The sequence below is a fragment of the Mustela nivalis genome (assembly GCF_964662115.1).
Source record: "Mustela nivalis genome assembly, chromosome: 7".
Taxonomy (NCBI): domain Eukaryota; kingdom Metazoa; phylum Chordata; class Mammalia; order Carnivora; family Mustelidae; genus Mustela; species Mustela nivalis.
This window is the reverse complement of record NC_139026.1, coordinates 15,223,954-15,246,681: the sequence shown is the minus strand read 5'-3', so window position 1 is coordinate 15,246,681 and position 22,728 is coordinate 15,223,954. Positions and strand designations below refer to the sequence as shown.

The following is a 22,728-nucleotide window of genomic DNA, read 5'->3' as shown; positions in this document are numbered from 1 at the left end:
ATACAGTAAATGCCAGGATAGAAAGTGAGGTTTTTTTTCCTGTCCAAAATGATCTCTCAGGAAAGAGATGGTCGCCTATTGTGCTGGTCACCTGGCATTTCCACTGTCCCAGATTTGGACTGCATTGCCCTGTCCCTCTTCAAAAGATTGTATTTCCTGTCCCTCTTCAATGACGGGATACGTCTGTGTAACTTGCGCAGTCCCATGAGACCTGAGCCCCACACCATGTTATCACTTCCAGTGGAAATGTGAAGAGCCAGGATGCATTTACCCCACACTCCCTTTGCACTGGTGCACTGGACACAGAAGCACATTTCCAGATGCTCTCTCATTAGCTCCAACTTAGCCCCATGGGAGGCAGCATCCCATGATTCCGGATCCCAAAAGTATCTGAGCATGTGCTTATGAGTTGCTTCTCTGAACAGGGGAGTCAATGTTTCCCAAGCATCCATGACTTTCCTTTATCACCACGGTGCCCAGAGTTACATGTTTATGAGAAGCCATCCCAGCAGCTTCCACTGCCAGGAACCATCTGTACCTCATAGGGATGGAACCCACAAGCATAAGCTCTTAGTTGCTGACCAGCAGGCCTGGTCCAGAGGTCTGCATCTGGTCTTCTGCTCTGCACACATTCTTCTGTCTGGGCGCCAAAGCCCAATGGCTGAAGCTTCTGGAATACTCCAGAAACATCAGATGTTTCTCAGCTTCAGTGATTCATGAATGCCTACTTGAAGGACTTTTTCAGAGTAGCTATATTTTTGGAGCCCCTTTTCTCCAGCTGACTCGAAAATGAGCTCTATTCCACCCTCAGTTTCATCTGACAGTGAGGTGTTCCTCTGGAAATTGGATTTGAGGCCATGCCTGTATCCTCCCCCTGCTCTTGACTTTGAAGACATGGCAATGTTCTGTTTTTGTGATGAAGTTGTTGCAATGCTGTGTTTCCATATGGCTCCAGAGCAGTAGACTGGCTATGATCTCGATGCTTTGAACTCTCAGTACCCAGAAGTGGGTCTCCCCTGAGACCCATCAGCACAGGAAAGAGTGTGTAGAGCACAGTTAGGTGTGTGTAAGTACACAGCTTTGGACAGAAGAAACCCAGCCACTGGAGCCCTACTGCCCCACAGCATGTGCTCAGGATGGAGAAAGACTCATTCCTCCATCCCATTCCACTCTAGAGGAGTTAAGAATCCTGAACCAACTCTATTCATTTTATCTACTAAGATTGAATCTTCTAGAACCTGATACCATATTTGTTTTGGACAGTGCATTGACTTGGGTAAATGTCATCATCCTTGATGGTGTCCACAGCTCCTGCAGGAAAATGTCATTTCCATGGACAAGGATGGTGTACAAGATGGGGCTTATGATCAAGGAGTCTGACTTAAGGATTATTCCAGGGGCACAATGGAACAGTTAAGAGCTTGGGCTCAGAAGCTGGTCTGTCAGGCTTGTATTTGAATCCAGCTCCACATTTAATAGTTTGCACCCAACTATTAAACTTCAGCGAGATACTGCACATTCCTAACACTGTTTCCTCATCTATAAAAATAGAGATCAGGGAATATTAAAACATGAAAGGAGCATTAGAAGAGAGGCCGCATGTAAGGGGTAAGTCCACTGTCCGCAGCTCAGTAAATGCTCAGGTAATATCTGTTGATATTATGCTGCCCTTCCCTGTGGGAAGCCGAAAGAAGCTATGACAGAGCCATTGTGATGTGTCCATCTGACTCCATTATATTTTCCACTTTTTAAGTCCTACAGACTTGAAGACTTCCCAGGAAGTCAGGTTGGTGTCAGGGGATTGAGTTGTGGCCAGTGGGAGGAGGGTATATGTGATATACCCACATTCAGGTCCGACCTTTGAAAGGTGCTCGCTTGTGCTCTCTCTATCTCTCATTTGCACAGCTAGAAACAGAGGGCCCCAAGGTGGCAGGCTCACGGGATGGAGGAAGCTTATATCCCTGAGGGCCTGTGCAGAGAAGACACGACAAAGAGGGCTGCCCAATGCGTGCTAGACTTGGTGATAGTGAGAAATAATCATTGATCACATTGAGCCACTGCCATTTCAGGGCTTGTTATTTTAGCAAGCTAGTTACTTTAACAAAGAGCCTATCCAGACTACTACACACATGAAAACTAGCACGGTTAGTGGATGGGGAAACCAGCAGTTCAAGACACAATGCATCTTCCCGGTCAGGTGGAGATGAACACCACAAATTTTTCATCACTAGAACAAAAATTGGCACAATATTTTAAAAATTGATTGCTCATTTTCCCCACAAGCCCCCACTGGAACCAGACAGTTGTGACAGCTTGGGGCAGGTTTTGTGACATGAAAACCTTAGTCTGCATTTTCTGGTCTTCATAGAGTACCACAGCTACTCCACTTTCATACCCCAAGCTTCACAGCTTCGCATCTTCGCACGATTCTGTGGATTAAAAACATCTTCTCCATAAATTTCAATAAATTGTCAGTGAATTTCTGCTGTGGAAACATATTCTTATTTAAAATTGCACGTCATGGCATGTATCTCATCTGGGGACCACCTGTCAAAGGAAGCGGTCATTGTAATTAAGGGTACACGACATCCTAAATGATCATAGCCAGTCCACATGAGAACTTGGCCACATATGTTTAGCAAAGTACCACCTTCCCTGAACCGTGGTTGCCCTATGCCAACAGACCCACAAATTAACCCTATAAAGCTCTGTTTTGAAGAACCCAGGGCCTTGGCATATACAGTTCCCTTTGCCTGGAATACTCACTCTTCATACAGCTAGTTCTTCAAATCTCTACCCAAATGTTACCTCTCCAGAGATGGCTACCCTGACTACTCTTGCTGTAAGAGGTACCTTCTCCCTTAATTCTCTATCTCTGCACCCTATCCATTTCCTTCATATCACTTACTATAATCTGTAATTTTGGGGGAGGGGTTATTAGTTTGTTTATTGTCCATTTTCTCACTAGATCTAAGTAACCATGAAATCTACCTTATTTCTAAAATTCAAGGTGTATGAGCTAATAAAAACCTTTTAGTGTTTAAACCAGTTCCAGCTAGATCTTCTCATATTATTACAATAAATTTGACAACTAAAATCTTCTTAATGAACGTATTTGCTTTCTATATTGTTAACATTTATATATATAATATAATATAATAATGTTATATATTATAATTATATATTATATATTACATATTATAATTATATATAATATAATATGTATAATATAATATATTTATATATAATATAATAACTATATAATATAATATTATATAATATAATATTATATGATAATATTATACTATATATAAATATATATTATATATAAATATATATTATATATAAATAAAATATATTAATATATAATATATATTAATAATATAATATAACAATTTTATATTGTTGTCTTCCCTGACACTATCAGTATAAATTAGAAATCCTCTGATGTCAGAACACTTGGATGGCTCAGTCCATCAAACATCTGACCCTTGATCTCAGCTCAGACCTTAATCTCAGGATCATGAGTTCAAGCCCCATGTTGGATTCCACTGCAGAGCATGAAGCTTACTTAAAAAAGGAAAGAAAGAAAGAAAAGAAAAAATTTTTTTCTATGTGTCAAGCCCTGTATTAGGTACTTTATTTTATTTAATTTTCACAATAACTCTGAAAGCCAGGGATTTTTTTTTTAAGATTTTATTTATTTATTTGACAGACCGAGATCACAAGTAGGCAGAGAAGCAGGCAAGAGAGAGAGAGGGAAGCAGGCTCCCCGCTGAACAGAGAGCCCGATGCGGGGCTCGATCCTAGGACTCTGGGATCATGACCTGAGCTAAAGGCAAAGGCTTTAACCACTGAGCCACGAGGTTCCCCTGAAAGCTGGGATTATTTAATGCTATTTTATAGGTGAGGAAATTGAGACCCAAAACGTGTAACTTTATTTCATTACCTCTGCCTCCCTTCTTTTGGATGAGCCGCCTCCGCGGACTTCCTGCGATTCTGAAGGCGCGGTCATTCAGGTATGCCAGGAGGGTGGGCACATGATCCAGGCAGGCCAATCAGAGCATCTCTCCATCTGGCCCCTACGATGAGGCAAGAAGAAGAAACGAGAGCCCCAACAAAATCAGTCATACTCCTTCCTTGGCACGTAAATGCTGGAATAGTGAGCATCCCTCTCTGACTCCAGGATCACATGCTAAAAAGACCTTGTAGTACTGCTACTACCAGAAGCTGTCTTGCTGCCATGTGGCGAGAGCCTGCCGAAGAATGAAACCCAGATCCAGGGAGAGTGGGTGCAAAGCAGGGCCTTGGCATCTCATGAAGCCTGGATCTAGCTGTGCCTGACTGAGACAGACCTTTACACTTCACAGTTACATGAAGCAGTAAATTTGTCTTGTTACTTAACATGGTCTGAGCTGGGTGTCTGCCACTCACCACTGAATAAGGATAAAGTGAGCGCCCTGTAGCAGCTCCATACATACTGTTCTCTGAGTCTTCCTCCATTGACCTCACCAACCTATCAGTTAGCAGGCACGCCATGACAATCCAGCTGCTCCTGTTACCTCCCTAACCTTTACATGTCCGTGGATGTTGCTCTGTAACGAAAGGATTATGGACTCCCATTCATAATGAGTTTTACAATCAAGGCATCTTCATATTAGTTCTCTCATCCCTTCTTTACAATAAAGGTAGCAATTCATGCACCCGTCAGACAGACGAGAAAACAGAGGCACAGAGACGCAAAGCAGTTTGCTTCATTAGCAATCATTAAGTCCAAGTTGGAATTGAGAGTCCTCCCATGGCAGCTCAGCTGCAGAGGCACGGAGAGAGGTCCTAATTCGGCAGGCCGCCTCAGAAACATCCATTCCCCAGCCCTCCATCTTATCAGGTATGAGGCCATTTTAGCCAAATTAGCTCCATCAGATTGGGTTGCCAGATAAAATACAGGAAGCCCAGTTAAACCTGAATTTCAGATAAATAATTTTTTTTTTTTTTTTTTTTTTTTTAGTATAAGCATGACCCAAATATTGCATGGAACATACTTACACTAAAAAAATCATCTATTGCTTAACTGGATGCCCTGTAGTTTTACCAGCTAAATGTGACAAGATGTATCAGATGTTCTCCCAGTAGACCAGATAAGGGGTTTAAGTTGCAATTTCTTTGCAAAGTCAGACTTCTTGCACAGATCCCCAAACACTGCTATGCAGCATAGAGCATGACTCTATTTGATACTACAATAGGGTTTGATGTCATTTGCTATTGTGACTGGGATCCAGTCTTACCCTATTATTCATTCCTGTAAGAGCTTCCTAGAGGGTCTGTTCGTGCAGGGAATAATGGCAAAATGGGACTCCAGATGTCATTTTTATCAGTGACAGAGTAGTGACTTTTCCCACTGGGAAATACGGCCCATTGATCTTGGACCCTGAGCAATCAGATTAGCAGTCTGGCCGCCCTGAGGACAGAGGGGGTTGCTGAAGAAAGGCCAGGCAGAGGGAGCTGAGCCAGGAGGAGAGAGCATGCCTGGGTATTAACCTTCCATGCTGTCTCTAGTCCAGTTTGAAGGAACCCATTCCATCGTCTCTTTTGGAACCAGAGAACGTGTAAATTTGGAAGCTGTGGGGTAAACCAAACTGGGTCATAAAATCAGGGAGAAAGCTAGGCTACAAGAGGAGGAAGAGAGGAAAGCCAGTGTGCGAAGAGGAGCAGGAAAAAGGGCCTGTAGTTCCCTCGGCTCTGCCTTCTCCAGTTCTGGTTCCAGCTGCACCGCTAGCTGCATTTCTTTTTCCAAAAACTTCAAATAAATTCCCCCTTTGTGTATAAACTAGCTTGGGTGGGTTTCTGCTACATAAACGCGTTCTGTCACTTACTTGATTAAGTAAGAGGAAATCAACCAAATAAAGAAACAAGGTCCCAGTTCGGTTCAGTTCATTGCAATTTATTTAATTTAAAAATAAAAATGGAAACAAACAAACAACAAAAAAAAAGAAAAACAAAACAAAAGTCAATTTCCAATGAAAATACAAACACTTTGGGTTGTTATCCAGCATTTTTCCCCCTGTAGGCTGTTCTGGGCTCAAACCAATCAAATGAACAAAAACCAATTTTGACTGGAGCCATAAAGCATGTTGCACCAATTAAATTACACCAATATATTATTATAATACCTTTGAAATGCCTTTCAGACCAATAAATAAAAAAAGACAAATTCAAATAAAAAAAGTCAACTTTTTATTACCAAAACAAAAAAAATAGAAATTAAATAAAAGTCACAACACGGATTTAAAAAAAAAAAATGTGCAGTCAAGTTTCTCTCTCTCTCTCTCTTTTTTTTCTTCTAGGAATGATACCATGCCAGTAAATCCCTACAGAACATTTCCAGTTTGGCAAAAAGCAGTCAGTTGATCATTCACATTTGTACTCAAGACAGCAGGCCAGGGCGACACTCCCCTGAATTTCCCCCTGAAAAGTGCTCCCCATCATCCGAAGAAGCAGCACCTTATAACAGGGATGGAAAGTTAGGGAGCACTTAGCATTTTCATTTCGCCTAGGGTCTTGAAGCACTTCCTGAAAACTGATCATGCCTTAAAATTTACCTGTAAAAAGAAGTATAACTCTACTCCTTTGGCAAATGTGTAAACTAAGACATGGCAAGGCCAACAGAGGCCAGGAAAGGACCAGGAGAGCTGACATGGAATCTCCCGCTTGGTCCACCGGGTCATAAAAGTGTCTCTCACTTGTAATTCCATGGAAATGAATCACGCAGGACTTCCTTGTTCGGGGATTGGCTGGTAGGGATGATAGGACTTAATCAGGAAGCAGGGAGCTGCATGTCAGGGCTTTTCTATTCCAGGTTTTTCCTTGAAAGGACAGAGTCAACACAGCATGTAGAATCAAAAGGTGTTAGCAGAATGTCACAAGCAGGCAGGGGGCCTGAGAGATGGGCTACCCCACCCCTCCAGTCCTCATTAAAGGGAAAACTTAGCCGCCCAAACACTGCAGGTGTCTCAAGCCACCAGCTAGTTAGCAGCACACCAGGACTCAACTCAGACCCTTTGCCTCTGAGTGGAGGACGGTCTTTGTCACAATCCACGGTCTGGGTTGATGGACAAAAGAGAACATGCATGTGGGGGTAGGGGTTTCGGGGGAAAGGGGAGAAGTAGAATGATTTTCCTTAATAGTGTCATTGTAGAAGGATGGAAAATACTAAACGGACACAATCACTTGGCAAAAGGAAAAAAACATCTCACCAAGTAGGTAGGTGTTAAACCTTAGGCATATTGACAGCAACCAACGAGGCCAGCTGCCATGCATGCGGGACCAGCAGTGTGGCCATACAGGCTGTCCAGAACAGATTACACAAAAGACACAAGGAATGGGAAGCTTGGAGGCTGCAGGATGCCCTCCATGCACCCACACTTCCCACACACACAATTGGCTATCTACAGATTTTTTTTTTTCCCTTTGAACCTATACTGGAGCTCAGGAAGGAGGTATAATTGAATGAAAGACACCAGAGAAGCTTCCCATAACACACCACCCAGGTGGACCTGAAGGCATGCACAAGCCACACCACCAGAGCTGGTGGCAAGGGGAGAAATGGAGCCATCTTCTTAGGGCAGTTTTACTCCAAAGAATGTTCTCAGTGCCTTACGGTGAATTCTTTTGCATTCTCCCTATAAACTACTATCTGTGGGTTTTCCCAAAAATACCCCTCAAGACTAGTCCTCCTTGTATGCCTTTGTGGCTAGTAGAGGCTGACCATCTTGAAACAAGCCTTTCTATTTGCATAGCCAGTAGGATCTGAAGTCATCTCAAATTCCCCTATGAGACATTACTTCCAAACCCAGTATCTGAAGATGTCCCATTGTGGGACTGACATCTTATCACCTGTAATCTGGGCGTCTAGATGTTAAATACCTAGTTATATTACTTTTTATGATAAGAGTCTTGCTATACCTCTTTTCTGCCTCCTCCAGAACCATCTGGATGGCTTCTTGGGACATGTTCCCTCTTCTATATGCTTCCTCCCAACCCACTCTCCTCTTTCAACACCTTATTTATTTGAATGGGTGGAACTTTCTTTTCCCCCAAAGTCTAGGACTTCAAACCCATGACAGAATCCCTAGATACAGGGGGAGCACCTTATACCTACCTTTCTTTTCCTCATCCAAATATCCCACCTACACACTAACTCCCTAGAAGCAAACTCGCCCGCCTCTGCGGATGCTACACTTGGTGGATGGGAAAACCATTTGCTAGTAGTAAACAGGGTAAATCGTTGAGCCAGTTATTCCTTTGGAGACTGTGGACAGCATCACATCCCATTCATGCAGGTGAGAGCCCAAGAGGCAGCATTCCAGTTAATAATGAGATGTTAAAGAAATCGACAAATTGCCCTCTTGCTGGTGTGGACCAATTTTCATTCACCTGCCCAAAGACCTCAGAGGGTCCCAAGTTCTGTTACACACCAGAGTTTTGATCTCTGACATCCTCCTCCTTCTCCCTGACCACCCTTGGGGGGTTGTGCTAAAGAGCAAGGCAGACATTGGAAAAGAAGTGGAAGACAGCAAGAAGCCCAAAAATCACCACGGGCTGACTCTTAAACCTTAGCGGTGTTCAGAGCATTCTCTCCCTGCCCAAGGCCCTGTCTTTCATTCCAGGTAGAGTAGCAAATTAACAAAGGACTCACTAGAGGCATGAAAGACAAGCATAGATCCCACAGGATGCCTCGACCCAACACTTTCAGGGCTTAGCCATGTCAGGGATGGCAACCACATGGCATGGATGTTACTGCGCCCCTTCCCATTCCCAAGGCAGCCTTTGCTATTCAATCACAGCACTCCTTCCCATGTGCCTAGGGTACTGGCACCAGCACACCCAGCAGCCACTACCAATCAATCACCGATTCAGATTCAGGTGGCTGAAATCTACTTGTCTACCCCATGCAGTCAGACCAAGCCTGTTCACGTGAGGAGGGAAGAAGCAAGGTCTGAGCTCACCCCAGGCAGATGGCCCCAGTCTCTCTTGCCTTTCCTCCAGGAGTATTTGGACAACTTTTAGGTGTATGTTCCCTCTCCCATATGCTTCCTCCCCCCCTCCCTCTTAGTGCTGGCCAATACCACCTCGCCTGGACAGCTGGTCCTCTAGGAAGTGCCACAAAGTAAATGCCAATTAGGACCTAAAATCTGACTGGCAGTGGGCAGGACTGGCAGACAGCCCACTTCTCCCTTTCAGGTGCTGGCTCAAGGCTGCAAACTGGGCCAACCAAGACGGCACCGATCCTTCTTCAGTCTATTGTCACGGCCAGCAAAGAGGTAACCAGCTCACTAGCACAAGTCATCGCTCCCACGGCTCCCCCAAACCCACCCACCACCCAGCCCCACACCCTGGGGAGCTAGTTAAGCTTGCTGCAGATCTCCAGAGCTTTCTTGTAGACCTGAGTCACATCGTCCATGTCCATGAGGAGGGAGAAGCTGCTGTCTCCCAGTCGGTTCCGGTACCGCTTCAGGTACTGGGGTCGGGGCCGGTTCTGGAGCCCCTCAAAGTCCTGGATCTGGAGGAAGTTCTCAGCAGAGACGCAGCTACGGATACGCTGGCGGGCAGGGCGATTCTCCTGCAAATCGAGCAAGTCAAAGGAGTCGCTGGACAGGACGCTGTCGTCACTGATGACGCTGGAGGGCCGGCTGTAGCTCCGGGAGAGGCCCTCGGCGGGGACGCCGGGCTCCAGCAAGGATTCCAGTGTGGGCATTTCAGGGCTGACGAGGGCCGGGTCCATGGTCCCTGCTGAGTACTTGCTGCTGTGTTTCAAGATGCCCTTCCTGCGGCAGGAGAGGCCATGGGACGTCCCCCTGGCAGGGTCCGGGGGACTGGGGGAAGGCAGGCCACTGCCCAGCCCATCGTTCCCGTCCAACAGCTCTGAAGACTCACTGCGCTCTGGCGATGAGTAGTAACCCGACTCTCTCTGCTGGGTCTTCTTCAAGATGCCCTTCTTGGGCATCGTGGACGACTGCTTGGGGCTGAGCTTGCCCGGCCCCTCCGCCTCGGGGGAGCTTGGGAGGGGCACAGCGGTCCGTCCCAAGTCGGGCTCCATCTTGAAAGCCGAGGGTAAGGCAGGGCCCACGACACCCTCGATGAAGCCGGTGCTGTGGGAGCGGTGTTCGCTGTTGCTCCGTTTCTTCAGGATCCCTTTGGGCCTCTTGGAACTCAGCTTGGATGGGCTCTCGGGCACCGAGTCCTGGCCAGACTGGGCAAAATCGTTCTCTTTCTTGGACTTTTTCAGGGACCGCTGCCGTTCCAGCATGACCTCGGAGGCCCCGGGCTTGGCCAGGCCCTTGATCTTGGCCTCGGCCTCGGCCTGCAGCCCCGTGGAACGGTGGTGCCAGTCGATGATGCGAGCCAAGAGCGGCGACTCGGAGTTGGGGAGCGCATCGCAGTCACAGACGCTGCTCTTGTAGCCCCAGTTCACCCACCAGTGGTTGGCGATGTCCTCGATGGTGGCCCGGCGATCGGGGTTCACCATCAGCATCCACCGAATGAGGCCTCGGGCATCTGCAGCACAAGAGAAAGAGAATGATGCATCACGCAAGCCTTTGGCCTCGATGGGGCTGACGCTGCTGGCGTGGGGTGACGTGCTCAAGCAAGTGGGAGACCTGGTCCTGCCACCCCAGGGAGCAGGAGCCAAAGTCTTCCGGACCGTCCCCGGAAAGCATCATCAGGACATGGAACCACAGGCTAGGGCATGGTCACCCTCTGGCATGTTTCTCCATGCAAAGGAATGTCCTAGAACTACCGAGCTCTCCGTCAACTCAGATCTTCCTTAAATGGGGAAGGCTAGGTAACTGGAGCAGATTCCAGACCCGACCCCAAGCAGGGCCCCACCATTTCTTCAGTGGATATCATTTTACCAAAAGGGAAAACAGGGGGAGATGACCTTGGCTTTTCTATAGGCCTGTGAGGTGGTCTCGTATAAACACGCAGTGCTCAAGGTCATGGGGAAAGTGTGTCGGCATGAAAAGGACATCTAGGGCTGAGACGGTGAGAGCGAAGCTCTTTGTCAAAGAGGCAAAACGAGAAGGTTGGCACATGTGGGCAGTGCGAGGGGCCATTCTCAAGGCTGGCCTGACCCTGAGCCTTGGCCAAGTCCTGAAACCCATGCCCAGTGAGCTCACCTCCTCCCCCTCTTTGACATACTCCGCAGCCTACCGAGCCATCAGCTCACACAGCTCATCTAGACCCGCTATCTGCTTACAGCCTAGACATTCCATGTACACGTTTTTGCTGCCAGAGAACTAGGGGAAAGCCCCGAAGGGATGTTGAGGAGGCCACCACAGCTTATAAATTGACTTTTAAGATCAAACTGTGCTCCCCCAACGGGAGGTGAATTATATCCTGGGAAGGCGCCGCCTCCCCCTCAGCCACTTATGTGGGCTAATGAGTAGCGGGCAGGGGTCAGGCAATGCGACCATGGGTGAGCTGCGCCCCTGAAAAGTAACAGGATGCTCCTTTAATCGTTCAGTAAATATTTTCTAGATTCCTGCAATGTGCCAGGAGCTGTGTTGGTACCAGGTGAGTCACCTGAAATGTCTCAAAAAAAAAAAAAAAAAAATATATATATATATATATACACACACACACACACACACACACACACACATCTAATTGCCTACCTATCTATATGCGTATGTGTTCATTATTCATAGGATTCTGTATTATAAATTCTCCCGCTCACTAAAATGTATTTATACCCCCAAATCAATGTGTGGGCACTCTCCCTGTCATTTATGTCCATTTGCAAAGTGGCAAAAAGTCCGAGTCACCGCCAGCATGCACGTATGCTCCCCGCCAAGGTCGAAGGAGACGACGCCTCCTTGCTTTCTTGTTTCCACTCTCATACTGCAAACAGGTGTAATTTTCACAGCCTGCATTGTCCATGTTTTTCACATTTTTGTCCTTTTTGTTTGTCCTTTAAAGTGGCCCAAAGCACTAGCTCTGGTTCCCAAGTTCGAGAAGGCTGTGATGAGGGACCTTACGGAGAAAACACATGTGTCAGATGGGTTTCGTTCAGGTGCGAGCCATCGCACTGCTGGCTGTGTGAGTCTGATGTGAAGGAGTCCACAGGATAGTTTAAATGAGGTGTCTCTGGACAGAAATATATGTAAAACAAGGCTATGTACTGATCAGTCGACACCAATACACTGTGACCAGAGCGCGGGCCCTGTATTTGCTCTAGGAACCATGTGGCCTCGGTATTCACTCATTCCATGCCCATAGCAACTTTGTGGAATGTAACTACTGCAAAGAGTGAGAAATTGGCTGTGTGTGTGTGTATGTGTGCACACGCATGCGTGCTGTGTGTCTATATAGGAAGGTCTGTGTTAAGTACTTTCCAAAGACGGCCAGGTGGACACACTTTTCAGCCACACAGTACACTCTCCTAGCAAGAGATGGAGCTTATAATCTTGGTTGCTTTGACCCATAGAGCGGGGTAGAAGTGACGTTATCTGCCTGTCCAGCACAGAAGGCCCGGAAGCTTCTTCTTCCTCCATCTTAGAACCCTGAGCCACCACGAAAGAAGTCAAGGATGCCTCCTGGAAAGAGGGACCTGGAGAAGCAGCTCGTGGAGAGGGAGCCCATGGGGAGGAGCATTGAGCAACTGTCACCCAGTCAGACCCAGCCCAGCCACCATCTGGATGCCACTGTAGAAGCAACCCAAGCAAGGCTAGAAGAGTTCTAGCCAACCCAGGGAACGGAGAGCTAGGGTACCTAGCTGTTGTCTAAACCACCAAATTGACCCAGGGAGGTGGGGGAGGAGGGGGATCGAGTTGTTATAGCAATAAATAATGAATAATCCAACAGCACCTGTGGGCCATGCCCCAGCTGGGGGCACAGTGGTGAAAAAAAGCAGTTGTCCCCCTCATGGCACTGGGTCTAATGACAGTGGTTTATATGACCACACAGACTAGAAAGGACTTCATGTGATCTCTCTTCCAAAATGTGAATTTACAGTGGAGAAATTGAATCTACATGGTAAAGACTCGCCCAGGTTCACCCAGCAAGCGCACAGGACTCTCGGCTTGCCTGGTGTAGAGGACATTTGTTCTAGAAATTCCATTTGGGAAGGTTTGGGCAAAGCAGCCTAGCAAGCCAGCATTGCCAGAAGGCAAAAATCTGGAGCAAAAAAGAAGAGGAAAAGCAGGGGACTCCTTACAAATGTTAAAACAGAAGCAAAAAAGTGTGAGCTACAGAGGGTAAGCCAACCACTCCCGCTCAACCACTGACCCTCTCAGGGCACGCACCTGATGGCTGCGTGGGCTCCCGGTACTCTCCGCTGCTGATCTGCCGAATGAGGTTTTTGTGATCGAAACCATCGAAGGGCATCGTTCCGTAAACGAGAGTGTAAAGCAACACGCCCAGGGCCCAGCTGTCCACCTGGAGCAGAGAGATGGGACATACAGGAGCTGAGAAGCCACCCTTAATGACCCCAGGAACTGAATTTAGCGCGTGGCAGATGGGTTCCCCCCTTCCGAAGCCTGACAACTGATATGTGGAGCAGTTGTGGGCTGCGGCAGAGCCTGACCTTCCCATCTCAGAGACCAGGAGTCCCAATCTGTAGAAGGGCTAAAAAGATTATCTCCTTAAATCCTCAGGATGATGTTATGAAACAGGGAGGGCCTGGATTATTTTTGGCCTCATTTGACAGACCCATCTGAGGCACACGAGGGCTAAATGATTTCTCCAGAGCCCCTCTGTGTTGCCAGGGTGGGTGCCAGACTGGGACACGGGACTGTTCACTCCAAACCCAGGCACCAGGGCCTTCCAGCACCTTCTTCAAATGAATCAGGGGCTGCCAACTCAAATGCTGACAAGAGCCAGGCCTGCAACCAGGATGAACAAAGCAAGAGAGAATGTGAGGTACAAGGTGGGAGTGCACGGACCCCCCCGACAGCGGCAGCCTCCCCTCAACTAACGGCTGCCACACCGTAGTGTAGACCCAGCACTGCCAGATCCTTTCGGGAAGTCAGAAACCAGACTTGTATGCGAAATTTCCCAATTATTGAATGCTTTGTCCAGTTTCTTTTAGAAAGACTAAACGGGGCCAGATAAGACATGCTTGCTAGCCAGATCACAGGCCGCAGGCTTAGAATCCCAGAAAGAGATCATCAAAGATCAAAGAAACATTCATTACCTATGATGAATGGACAGTGTCAAGTTTCTAGAGTTTTATAAATTGAATCCGATATTCCTCCCGTACATTCTTATTTTAGAAAGACTTTCTCTTCACTGCAACTGGTAGAGCCCATTGGCATCCTTCTCTTCCCCCTCCAGCCCTGCCTTCCAACACTGTCCAACAGATAAATATTTGGAGGGAGACATTTCCACCTACCGAGCTGCTGCTAGTTAAAGGAGATAAGGAGTGGAGGCCTCTCTCTGTAAAGAGAACCATCCTTTCAAAGAGAGTAATGACTTGCAACTCATCCATTTTCAAAATAGCATTTTCACATACACATCTCTTACCGTGGCCCGAGAGCTTTAGGCATATAAAGAAATGCGTTTCTCATGCATTAGAAGGTGTGATTAAAACTGTATTTCCTTAGTGGAACCTCGCAGTCGGTTGAGCTGGGCCTCTTGGCTCCGGCTCAAATCATGATCTCATGGGTCGTGAGGTCACGTCCCGCATTGGGCTCTGCGCTCAGCTCCGAGTCAGCTTGGGATTCTTTCTCTCCCTCTCCCTTTGCCCCTCCCACTCATGCTCGCTCTCTCTAAAATAAATGAATAAATCTTTAAAAAAAAAAAAACCCTGTATTTCCTTAATTGAAGATACATGCTGTCAAAGATATATACAAAAAGATACTCATTGCAAAGTTAGGGGGGTTTTTTGCTTGACTCTTTGGTTTGTTCTAATAGGGAAAAACTAAAAACGATCGGAAGTGATTAAACTAATGTATATTCATACAATACAAGATTATATCATCCTCCAAAACCACGTTTTTAATAATAACATATTCAAAATATGTCAGAATATAATTTTAAGTCAGTAAAAGGCCACACGCATGTATGTATACATGTATATATAATGATTGCTATTATTTTTTGAAATGTAAGAGATCAATACTGGAAAAAAGTATAAAAGAGAAGTTGCAAAAATATTAAGTGGTTATCTCTTGTAGGGGAGACTGCAGGTAACTTTATTCTCTAGATTTTTCAAATTTCCTCCCAGATATCTATATTGTGGCTTTTATAATCATATGAGGAAAAACTTTCTTCGCTTGCTTGTTTTTTTTGTTTGTTTGAAGTATTTCTTACATCCAGTTCCTGCCATCCATGCTACCTTTCCTCCCCTGCCCACACCCCCATACACCCCAGCAACTTGCTCACCTCAGGCCCCCGGTAAGGCCTCCCATTGACAATCTCAGGAGAAGCGTAGAGTGGGCTCCCGCAAAAGGTTTGCAAAAACTTGTCCTTCTGGTACAGGTTGGAAAGCCCGAAGTCGGCAATCTACAAAGAAAAGAAAGACCCAGAGAGGCCGGTTAGCGTTCCGGGGGCACCTACCTTGAATCATCTGAGCACTAGAGCACCTATGTGGGTCTGCCAGCTGGGTCACCATTTTTTCTCCGGTCCTCAGTTTCCATCAAAGAACCAGCCCACAGGACCAGACCAGTGACTCCCAGCTGCAGCCCTTAGCATCACAACAGAGTCTGCTGGATCTGCACCCTACACCTTCTCTTAGTTACTCCAAACTGCTCTCTGCAGGGACCTGACCTTCGGTTTAGACCTGCTCTGAGAAACATCCACAGAATCACAGGCTTGACGTTTCCGATGCACAGGACAACACACAATTATTAATCTGGAAACAGTCCCCCTAAAATCACATCGTACCCCCAGTGACTCTGGAAAACTGTGGCCAGTGCCACTAATTCGACCCCCTCCTCCTCCACCCCCACTCTACCAAGAATTCCATTCTGCCAACTTCATGACCCTAGGTAAAACAGACCCAGCGTGCTAGTTTTTGAGTCACCAGATATCAGCCCAAACTCTGCCACTAGCCATCTGTGTGACATAGGACAGGTCCCTTAGGTACTCTGAGCCTCAGTTTAGCCAGAAAATGGGAACCCGGGATCCTTTCCTGTTCTGGATCACAGGATTAGTGCGGGGTAGGGAGGAATCAATCACTCAAGATGACACCATGAATATTAATCTGTTAAGTCTTCAAATTCTGTATGAACGCTCTGCCTAGCCCTCTTTCTCTGTGCAATCACTCTCTTCTCTCCTGGATTCTTGAAGTGTTTTAGTCACTATCCTTTATGGCAGCACTTTTCCCTGTGTGAGCATGTGCGTGAGTGCATAGGTGCATAAGCACATAGAATCACATATATACATGTCACACAGACACGTGTCACGCTATGTATGTACATATACACATATGGAGCATATATCAATACATATGCATACATATAGATACACACGCACATATATATAAAGAATAAATTCTCCTTGTCCATCTGACTCTGAGTCCCCTGAAGCAGTGGCACGTTCCACATTTCCCTCATCTATGTTTTATCCACGACTTCATACCTGCCTCCAACCCAAGAAATACTTGTCACTCAAAATATTTTGAAAAGCACAAGACAACGAATAGAATATGCAGAAGAAGAAGAAACTTGGTCCCCACGTATGGAACAACTTCCAATTACCAGGCACTGCTCTGAGCAACTCACCCTTTCGAATCCAAGCCCATTTACAGACAACGCGAGCATACATCACGCCACTGAACGGTAGCACTAAACATGGTTCGAATGGCAAATTTCATGCTCTGGCTATTTTGCTGCAATTTTTTAGGCAGATCAAGAAAGTGGGGTTTCGGGAGATGTGGGGAAGCGTCTCAGGAGATCTGGCTAGCAGGTAGCAACACAAAGCCGCACCTCCAAACCTTCATTCCAGCCTCCCGAGATGAGCCGCTGCAGGCTTCTGCCATTCTCTGACCGGATTTCCACTGGAGGCTTATAAATAGGCTGAGCAATTCACATGCCCAGAGAGCAGCCCAGCCCCAGTGGCGCTGAGACTCTGTTCTGAATGCAGCCCCAGAATAAGCCTATTTTCTAAAAGTCGCCCCTGAATGAATGAATGGAATGCCATTGAAAGCAGCTGGTGTAGAACTGCCTTCAGAAAACGCGTTCTCCAGGCTCAGATTGCATTTAATTGCCCTGAATTCCACTTTCTTATCAAGGCCTCTGATTCGCTTGCAGGAAGTTGGTTAGAAGCTTATGAAGTGTGCCCCGTCCATCAGAAAAGGAATGGAAGGCCACAGCAGCCCCAGAGCACACCCCAGGGCTTTGTCCTCAGTGAGCAGAGCCAAGGCCAGGCCCCAGCAGAGTACGGGGTGGGGGTTGGGGGAGACTTCCCCTTCCCACCGCCAGTGTCCACGGCTTCCAAATACATGCACCTGTGAAAGGTGCCCACCGCCGTAGCGTGCGGATCCCTGCACACACACGATCACCCCGGAGTGCTCCCAGTCCGGGCGCCTTGCTCTCTGCATCCGTCCTGAGAAGGGTGTTTGTGTTAGGGCCCAATCCAGTCCCCACAAACTGATGTTTATCAGCCTCTCCCAGTAAAACTGTCATTGCCGCTGACAGAAGATTAATAGAAATGTAGATTAGTCTGTGTTCTCGGCACTTCAACGGAAAAGGAGTATTAATCAACACACACACACAGTTCTCAAACCTTGAACCACCTAAACTCGGGCAGCAGCTCTAAGATTTCACGCCATAGGGAGCCGCCGTCGACCAGAAGCACAGCAATGGCCACTGCTTATAAAACTTCTCAAAGCCTCAGCTTCTCATCTGCAAAGTGGGAGGAGGAAGAGGACTGACCTCCACAGTGTCGTAGTGAAAATTAAACGATGAAAAGTATGTAAAATGCTTAGAACCGTCACTGGCACAGAGTTGGGGCTCGAGAAATCTTTGCTTCTCGCCCTTAAATCCATATTAGTAGCTTTATCAACCTCGCAATACTCAAAACAACACTGGTTTTTCCATTTCAGGTAATTATTTTAAGGCTTCTTTCTCAAATAAATATACTTTTTAGAAGCGAACTGAGCTAAATAAAAACATTTGAGTAAAAGAGCACAGAAGATTTGAGGGAAAAGGCAAAAGCCAGGAAGAGAGTGAAAGAAAAGAAATTTGGGAAATTTGAACAAAGCTGAAATTTGGGAAACAGTGATTTTAAACATAGTAAGGCAAAAACAACTGAATGAAAGTCTTACACTGCTGACACATGGGTAACCTCTGGAGAAAGCTAACGACTCCACATTTTTGCTGGTGATGGGACTGTACCCCTGCCCATTATGGGCTCCAAATTATGTCCCCACACTAGGCTGATATCCCATTCAGCCTGGGCTCTGGAAAGGAATCTGAGAAGCCAACTCTCAGGTCCTTAATTTTTGGAGTTTTTGGTATTACCAAGCTGCTCTAGAGGTGTGCGTTGCTGGATAAACATCAGAGTTAGAAAGTAGGAAGTCATTATTCACTCGTCCAAACAATGAGCCTCCCTACAACACAGAAGCACCTTGGAGACCAGAGCTAAGTGAAGCGAACCAGACGCGGAAGGATAAATATCCACGTCTACGTAGTACCTAAAGGGGGTTTAATATCGGATCTCTGTGAATAATCGCTGTGAGCTCACCGGGTGAAAAAGGAAGTATCCGGTTGCTGGTGGGTAAATGCTGGGGGAAAATACTGATGAGGTCGGTAGTGAGTGACAGACTGATGGCCATTTGCAGGGTCTGAGGGGAAGTGCCGCAGACTAGACAGATCAGAAGAACCTGGGGCTAGCCTCCGGGTTGGCCCTACTGGGTGATGGGCGGGCCCTGCTACGCCACTGGGTCTCCTCATCTGCAAGGTGGGAATAATCATAGAACCCAACTCCGAAAGCTGTGTGGAGACTGAAGAAGAGGCATGAAGGGCCCTTGTAACGGCTCCCATGCCAGCTGGCTCTAGATGACAGCCGTTACGACACTGCTGGTGGGTTGGTCTGCTTAACAATGGTTCGCTAAGAGCCAGTGCCCACCCCAGAGCCCAGAGGAATTATCATCCCCACTTCTGGAATAGGCATGCCCAGAGTGAGAGGCAGCACTGCATGATGGGAGAAATAAAGGATGCAGGGTTTGAAGGTCTGGGTTCAAATCCCAACCCTGCCTCTTACCAGCACTGAACTCAGGCAGTTAATTGATCCTTCCCTGCTCCACTGAGGTCCGTGGACCTGCAGCTTCAGCACCAGCTGGGAAATGAACCACCCCAAGCGATCTGGGGAAGCTCTTAACTGAGGGCACCTCCACGAAGCAGGGTCTCAGAGGACCCTAATGAGTAACCCATCACAACTCATCACACATTCGACTCAGGCATCCCTTCGTGGGTACTCTGGCCACCACGACTCAGGCAGCCTGGCCATCGGCCCTCAGAGAGACCTCCCCGGGGAGAAACCTCCCCAGGAACAGCTGTCCGCAAGCTGCCTGCAGACAAGGTAAGGCAGACTGAAGCAAGGACCAAAAACGTCCCCACGTGTGATGCTCTCTTAGATTTGGGGCAAGTCTGGGTGGTAGCAGTAGAGAGTAGAATTTATCAGGTGCCCAGGCCTTAAAGTCGAAAGGCCTTAGGTTTGCAGTCAGCCCCATTGTTAATATTAGCTGCAAAAACCTCCCCATCCATAAAATGGGGCATCATCAGACCCACCCTGCTAGAAACATTCTGGGATCCAAATGAGATAAGGCACATGCAAGGTCTGGCACAGGACTCTGGCTTCTAGCAGAGGCTCAGGAAAGGTTACTTTCCTTTTCCAGCCTCTGTGCCCCATTCCTGTGCTTGCTGCTGCTTCCCTGTAGAAGGCTGTCAGCACATTTCTTTCTGTCAAACTCCTACCCAGCCTTCAAAACCAAGTTCAATCACCACTGCCTCATTAGAGGCTTTTTGGTGCATTTATAGTTAACAAAGGCAGCACTTCCTGCTCAACGCTTCCAGAACACAGGACCCAGGGCACTATGAGGTACAGAGCAGGGCCGCTCTGGCCCTGCCAAGAAAGGAGGATCAGGGAAGGCTTCCTGGAAGAAGAGGCATTCAAACTAAGACTGAAAGGAGGAGGCAGGCAAAGAGCAGTGGGATGAGCATCCCAAGCGCAGGGACCCAGGTGTGCATAAGCCAGGAAGCCAGAGAGAGCTCACTGGGTTTGAGGAGTGTGAGTCCTACACAAGTTGCTTTCTCTCACCGCCTTAGCTAAAACAGCACCTGCCAGTCTCCACTCTCTGCACTGACTCTCTTCACCACCAGACGATTACGTTCTATATTTCCTGGTTTGCTACTTGTGTCCCCAACTAGAATTCTAAGTCCACTGGAGGGCAAGTGCCTTCTCTTCCTCACTCACCTCCGTATCCTTCTCCCGGCAACGTGTTACTGCTGGCTGGACAACTGTGAGATTCCAAGCTCAAGAAGGACCTGGCCGTCTGGCTCACTGTTCAAGGCCAGCATTCAGCATGGGGCCAGATGCACGGTCGGAACTTAGTAAATATCTCTTGTCTAGTATATCCTGCCCCCAGGAGATACACAGTTTGCTGACTGCGTCAAGTGCAGGAATAGAAGAGTGAATGCGGGGGACGCCTGGGTGGCTCAGTGGGTTAAGCAGCTGCCTTCGGCTCAGGTCATGATCCCAGCGTCCTGGGATCGAATCCCGCATCGGGCTCCTTGCTCAGCAGGGAGCCTGCTTCTCCCTCTGCCTCTGCCTGCCATTCTGTCTGCCTGTGCTTGCTCTCTCCCCCCCTCTCTCTCTGATAAATAAATAAAATCTTAAAAAAAAAAAAAGAAGAAGAGTGAATGCAGGTATGCATGAACACACACGTGCACACAAACACATACATAAGTGGATGGATGAACAAACAAATCCATCAGTGCATTAGTTCCTGAATGCAGACTTCTCACACGCACATAATCAAAGCCCAGGGGCCATATCCCGAGCTGCCCCGAGTGGCCTCGGAGATTTCTAGCTCCTCTTAGCCGGGACCATTCAAAGCTCCTTTCTTGTCTGCAGCTGTGGCGATTCCATTGTCATCAGAGCAACAGGCCCTTTCCCCGCTCTCCCTCTACGCTGAGCCCTGGGAGCTCACCCAGTTCCCAGCCCTCTTTGAGAAGGCGAGCTGACCCCAGTGCTTAGACCTCTTCTTATCGTAAGACATTTTCACAGGAGCCTTCTATGGGAATTGCCGGCATTCTCCCAGAGAGGGGGATGGGGATCTAGCCCATTTTTATTAATTGCAAATTAATGCTATGCTGGGTGTCTATTTTAGTAGACACAGGCTTCCTCCACTGAGGATTTAGCGGGCTTCTCCGGAGGACGGAATGCAACCCGAAGAAGCACACTGCTCTCATTCCTTCTGCCAACAGACTATGTGAATATTTTTAGAAGCCACACCCTCTCACACTGGCCAGATAAATACTTTCCAATGCCAGATGTGCTCTTTGCAAATCAACATCAGGCCCAGAGGAGGGGAGAAATGAGCTACACAGCTCACACCAAAGTACCAGGACATGTGACCAGTTTAAACCAGTAACATTTTTACAGGCCTCCCACCCCCGGAGTACAGAAGACGGAACCGCTGCTAGAGAGGCAGCAGAGGGGGCTCCCAGAGGGACCTGGCTGCCCATCTCCCGTGGGCTTTCTCTCCCCTCCCCGGCCTGAGACCAGACGCTGATGCCACGGGTTCTCCTAAACACGGAGGCTGGTGTGTGGCCATGTGTCCACTGCCTTTGCCACCCCAGTGCCCTTTATAAATGTGCTGCCAACAAAATGCGGAGTCAGGAAGAGCCAGGCAGATACAGCCGGAAGGCAAATCAACACCAGCTGAAATGCATTTAAAAAAAAAAATTCTTGGAAGTGCGTGTAAGATGATGAAAGAGGATTTGCCCAGAAGTCAAACATGGGAGTTCTCCTCCTGGCTGTCATCCCTTGACCCCAAACCCAAACAACTTAAGGGTACCTACTGTGTGGCAAGCGCTGGGCCACACCCCAAGGAACCAGAAACACAGTTAGCCCACTCTGATTCCCTGCACGTGACCTAGACCTACAGGGCCTTCATCACTTGAACAAGGGGGCTGGAAAATGACCCTCAATGTTCTTGGAGCTCTAGGATTCTCAGGTCCTAGTGGTATTCCTTGAACAGGCAGAAGGAAGAATCCGTGTTGGGGAATAAGGAAGGTTTGGTTTCTGTTCACGTGTGCATATGTGTGTATGTGTGTGCGCACACGCGCTCCCAAGAGTTTTTTTTTACCTTGGGAAAGGCCAGGAGGAGATAGTCCTAAGGAAAAGACAAGGAGGGAAAAAAATGACCGAAAATTCAATTTTTGTAATGTTCTATGTATCTGTTATTTATCTATACAACAGACAGGGAGCGCAGATGGAAGGACTGGGTCCTGGGAGCTGGGAGGCTCCGCACCACTGCCCCACTGCTCCCCTGCTCCTGCAAATGCTCCCTTCCCCAGGGCTCCTGCCCCATTGTTCCCAGCACAATTGCTTTCAGAATTCTAACTATTCTTCTCCTCCATTGGGAAATTCTATGACTCCATAGGAAGCTATGTGCCTTATCACTTCTGGGACTACATCATGGGACCAAGAGGTCACACTGTCCCACAGAACCCAATCCCCAAGCCAGAGGCTCACATTCCAGGCCTTGTAAAGACTACATTT

The 22,728-nt window shown here is 47.5% G+C and overlaps 1 protein-coding gene across 1 annotated transcript in view; it reads right to left on the bottom strand.

Moving 5' to 3' along the window:
- Positions 1-5,925: 5,925 nt before the first annotated feature.
- Positions 5,926-22,728, bottom strand: part of NUAK1 (NUAK family kinase 1) — a 72,099-nt gene continuing 55,296 nt past the window's right edge. Inside the window, exons 5-7 of the mRNA XM_082740568.1 lie at positions 15,382-15,501; positions 13,302-13,434; positions 5,926-10,554 (exon numbers count right to left, since the gene is read on the bottom strand). Of these exons, the coding sequence (XP_082596694.1) occupies positions 9,401-10,554; positions 13,302-13,434; positions 15,382-15,501 (1,407 nt within the window). The 3' untranslated portion in view covers positions 5,926-9,400. The remainder of the gene's footprint in view (positions 10,555-13,301; positions 13,435-15,381; positions 15,502-22,728) is intronic.